General features: G+C 41.9%; 1 protein-coding gene across 3 annotated transcripts; it reads left to right on the top strand.

Moving 5' to 3' along the window:
- Positions 1–202: 202 nt before the first annotated feature.
- Positions 203–3,401, top strand: LOC112295162 (putative folate-biopterin transporter 7). 3 transcript variants are annotated; one of them, XM_024546383.3, is made up of 5 exons: positions 203–343; positions 869–1,066; positions 1,211–1,343; positions 1,564–1,737; positions 2,006–3,401. In XM_024546383.3, the coding sequence occupies exons 2-5, from the start codon at positions 932–934 to the stop codon at positions 2,947–2,949; spliced, it is 1,386 nt and encodes a 461-aa protein (XP_024402151.1). In that variant the 5' UTR covers positions 203–343; positions 869–931; the 3' UTR covers positions 2,950–3,401. The 3 variants fall into 3 exon arrangements, with proteins under 3 accessions (XP_024402151.1, XP_024402150.1, XP_024402149.1); XM_024546382.3 differs by having other exon boundaries at positions 224–356; XM_024546381.3 differs by having other exon boundaries at positions 235–640.
- Positions 3,402–4,694: the final 1,293 nt, after the last annotated feature.

The following is a 4,694-nucleotide window of genomic DNA, read 5'->3' as shown; positions in this document are numbered from 1 at the left end:
CACAATTTTAATTGGGTACTTTTAGCGTGTTACGACGATCTTCTTCTTTTTTTTTCTTCTTCAGCATCATCTAAGTAGATATGTCGACCCCATATTTAGTTCTTTGTAATAAACATTAAACTGAAATTCAGAAGCTCTGCATGTTTCCTCGCACATCTTGTGAGGGCCCCTATTACCGTATTCCGTCACATGTTTTTCGCCTCAAATGGGAAACCAGGGTCCATAAGAATTCTGGAAAATATTAGCTCTGTGGTAGGAGACTGATCGGCCTCGCCGGCAGGTGCTTTTACAGTTCAATCGGGAACTTTCGACTGAGATTGAACCGAAGAAGCGGCTTTTCGTTGTAAGTGAAGCAGGTAACTGAGTATTTAGAGCAATCGAGGGAGACTGTGACAGTGAAAGCTGATGTGTGCAGTACATGAAGACTTTGAGATTGTAGGTGTTGAACCGCGAGCGGGGTAGTTGGGGTGTGATCGATTTCGCAGCTTGCTCGTCAAGCATTAATCTAATTGTGTTGCTTGGAGTGGAAGTGAGGGCTGTGGGTTTGACTGAGCACTGCGTTGCGGGGAATTCAAAAATGGCGAGAGATGGAGAGCCATGAACTTATCCTCGGACCGTCATTTTGCCTAGTTACGAGCTGGTAGGAAGTTTTTCTGTCTGTCGTAGTTTTCAATTGTCAATACTCCTGTGCGCAAATTAGAGTGGCTACTTTCCTTGTGAAGGTTATGTGGTCGGCAATTCGTTGTGTGTCTTTGAAGGGACTTGATAAATGCTGTGATCTATTCTCTTGATTTCATGTTTTTCTGCTTCCATACCAGTTCATGAAACTGAGCACGAAAAGATGACCGCGGGAAAATCGTTTGTTCAGATTCTAGACGACGACGACGGTGAGGTCGAAGAGTGTGTACAGGGGGCTTTTGAAGCAGAAGCCATGGGTACCATCGGCCGACTAAGGAAAATCTATGGAGGCACTTTCATGTCCTTGGTGTCATTATGCTACTTCTTGCAGTCCTTCAGAAGTTTCCCTTGGATGGCCATGACTTACTGGTACAAGGACAATTTGAAGGTGAGTCGTTCAATTTTCTCATTGAATTCCATTGCATGAGTATTCCCGTGCTCTTGCGATTCATGACTGTTCGTAGAGGAAGCTTCTATTCACTACAGGAAGCATCCTGAAGGGCTACTTTGGGACATTTTTATAACGACACAGGTTGACCCTGGCACAATGCAATTTTTAATGTCAACGACTATGCTTCCCATGGTTGCCAAGCCCGTCTACGGCATTATTTCCGACTCTGTGTACATTAAAGGCGCGCATCGTCTTCCGTATCTCATTCTTGCAGGTAAGATCACTAGTTATGAATATATCTCCAAATGCATTCAAATTGAGTGTCACGTGCAAAGACTTACCAGTTTCCTTCCCAACGTCCATTTGCAAAAATTTAGAGACTTGAAAATTCTGCAACATGGAGACAATGAGGTGCCACAGCATGCAGACCATTGCTGCTAATCTTCGTGCGAGTTGGCTGAGTCATCACCCCTTTTCTGTTTGATGTCACACAGGGGGGCTTCAATTGTTTGCTTGGACCATAATAGCCACGTTCTCGGGGGTGTCGTCAACGGCTAGCATGTTGACAGCATTCCTCACTATCACAAACTTAGGTGGTGCCATATCGGAGGTTGTGCAAGATGCCATGGTTGCCGAAGCTGGGAAGAACAAAGCGGGTGCCCAGCAAGGTATTTCCACAGAACCTTCTATTCGTCACCAGAAGATCGATAGTGCGTCCTTCATTTTATACGTTTAATTGTATTAAGTTTTGGAGTATTGCAAGTAGTAAACACGTTTTGAGGGATTCTGAGTCTTGGAAGTTGATATATTCAATTCCATCCCCATGACTTACGGCAATTCCACGTCCGGCTTTAAACATTCAACATCAACAACCAATTATTCCTGTTCTCGTCTCTTGTGTGCTAATGAGTGAGCTCTTCTGTGTAACTGATTCAGGTGAGCTGCAGTCCTTTGTCTGGCTAGCAATGGCATTCGGTGGAGTGGTGGGGAACTTGACCGCCGGGTATGCTATGAAGATGCTCACCCCGAAAGCCATGGTACAGATCTTCATATCTCTTCTCACAATTCAGGTGTTTTTGACCTTCTCTGTAAGTGAGCACTCATTTGGCTTACGACCTGCGGAGAAGGGCACCGATGACAATCCAAAGCTCAAACAATCCCCAGCACAGAAGGACGTTTCCTCAGCAATGTGGGAACAGCTCACAAAGCTGAAAGCCGCCCTCCAGAAGCCCGCACTCCACAGGCCCCTCCTGTGGTTCCTCTCATCGTTCGGTTTCATACCAGGCCTCGGAAGCTCAATGTTCTTCTTCCACACGGAGCACTTGGGTTTGAATGCTTCCGTGCTGGGGCTTGCCAGGCTGGTGGGTCAAGTTGGCTTGATCTTCGGCAGCATGCTCTACAACAAGGCTCTCAAGGGTGTGCCTGTTCGGCGGCTGTTTACCATTGTCCAGATCCTCCTCTCACTTTGCATGCTCACCGACATAGTCATTGTGAAGCGTATCAACCTGGAGCTCGGTGTTCCTGACAAGTGGTTTGTGCTTGGAGCTTCAGCGTTTGTGGAAGCTATAGGACAGTTCAAGAGCCTGCCATTCATGGTGCTGTTGGCCCAGCTGTGTCCGTCCGGCAGTGAAGCCTCTGTGTTCGCCTTCTTCACGGCAGCATCATGTCTGGCAGGCCTCTTAAATGGTTATCTCGGTGTTGCATTGTCGACATACCTCAACATATCTGGGACGGATTTCTCCGGGTTGCCTTTGGGTATCTTCATCAGTGCCTCCTGTGCCTTGCTGCCTATTCTCTGGATCGGATTGATACCTGCCACAACCGAATCGTCCAAGGAGACTCAAACGAGCGCAGTTGAGGAGCCGAAGAAAGAGCTTTAAGCGCTGGAGTGCCTATACTTCTACTGCGTGGATAGATATCTATTTGTGCTACGCCCATTAGTGCAGCAAAGGTATCCACAAAGCCAAAAATCATAGGATCCTGTAAGGTCCCCATTCTTAGAATTTTATAAATTTAGGAAGTTACCTATAGCGACATCGGAATGGCTGCACTGGTGTAATCTTTTCTTTTAAGTAGATTTTATTTATTTATTTATTTATTTTTGATCACACATCAATTCGGTTTTATGGTAGCTATGTAGATAGAGTTCTGACTACTTCCTGTTGATAATTGACAAGGCGGGCACGATATCTTTGTGAAGTAAGCCTTATCGTCAAGGTTGAAGATTGTGTAGATAGCTGCAGGTTTAGTGTAGGTATTGTATTAATTTGGAGGGGTTCAATCCACAGATTATTGTTATGTGATTATATAAAGTTTGTATAATTCTCTCTCACTCTTTCTCTCGCTAGTGATTTTTCCAGTGAAGCTGCAGTTGTGGATTGTTGTGTATGGCTCATTGTCCATAGCCTCATTCAGGAGACTGTTCTACAAAGGAAATCCATGCCTTCCGATCACCAGATTTGGTCCACACTCAAATTTCCAACTCCATGCAAAAGAAGAAACCACTTACAATGCAAATCACACAGTAATTACATTATTCTTCACTTATGGAAATATTTGGTATTCATGAAAGTAGCACGCTCTATTGTTTAGGTTTAATTTAGACAGAAGGGAATCTCTTGTTAAATCTGGCTTCAGCATCAAATTATGATCAATAATGGGAAACTGCAACCTGTTCACAAGACACCTATTTGCAGCACCGACATTTCTAAACGATACGACGGTAGTTGCTGTGTACTGAAAATGCTGGGGAGTGGGGTTGGAACCCAGAACCGCGTTTTCAAAGCACGCAGACCACCGTGACAAAATGAAAATGGTGACAAAATGAAAATGGTGACAAAGCACTGAATATTCATATGCACACTTGGAATCAGGGTGGAAGAAGGGATTGGAATTAACTATCCACTGTCTGTTGAAATATTGTTCAAGTGAACTGAAACATGTTTTCATATCAAAATTCAAATTTTAGTAGTTATAATTTTCTTAAGAGTATTTAATTTTATTATTAGTGTATATATATATATATATATATATAGATTTTATTTTGAAACAACGCAGGTGCAAGAGGATTGCAATATAAGCACGTAAATTGAAGCAATGTTTTTAGTAGTATACAAAAATATGAAACTTTTATTATTATGCTTGGTTATTTACTACGCTTTTTTATGTTTTTTTTATGTTTTTTTATGTTTTTTTATGTTTTTTTTTTTTTTTTTTTTTTTTTTTTTATCATAACAAAATTGTAGATGTTTTAGAGGCTAAGCACATTAAATATATACATTTACATGCTAAATATTTAATATTCACTCAAACTCAACAAAAATCTTATCTGTATCTCCAAAGTGACTTGATTCCAAGATTGCACCTTACTTTTTAAGTCCTATCATTCACCTAATTTCGAGATTACATCATCTATCATTTGGACGATTAAGGATTGAGTTAACATGATACATTCATAAAACTCTATTCTAAAAATATTATTTTGAAGAGTTACAATTAATATTGGAGAGCAGTGAAAGTTTCCTGCCTACAGTTCCAGATAACGTGCAGTTGTGCAGGTTTTCCTCATTTAGCTACATCCATAAATGTCCAATGCATTTCACATTGTTTAAGATGGCCAGAGATA

This window comes from Physcomitrium patens, chromosome 18 (assembly GCF_059467195.1).
Source record: "Physcomitrium patens ecotype Gransden chromosome 18, ASM5946719v1, whole genome shotgun sequence".
Lineage (NCBI taxonomy): Eukaryota > Viridiplantae > Streptophyta > Bryopsida > Funariales > Funariaceae > Physcomitrium > Physcomitrium patens.
Note: the sequence above shows the minus strand (reverse complement) of the source record. Positions and strands in the feature narration are given on the sequence as shown.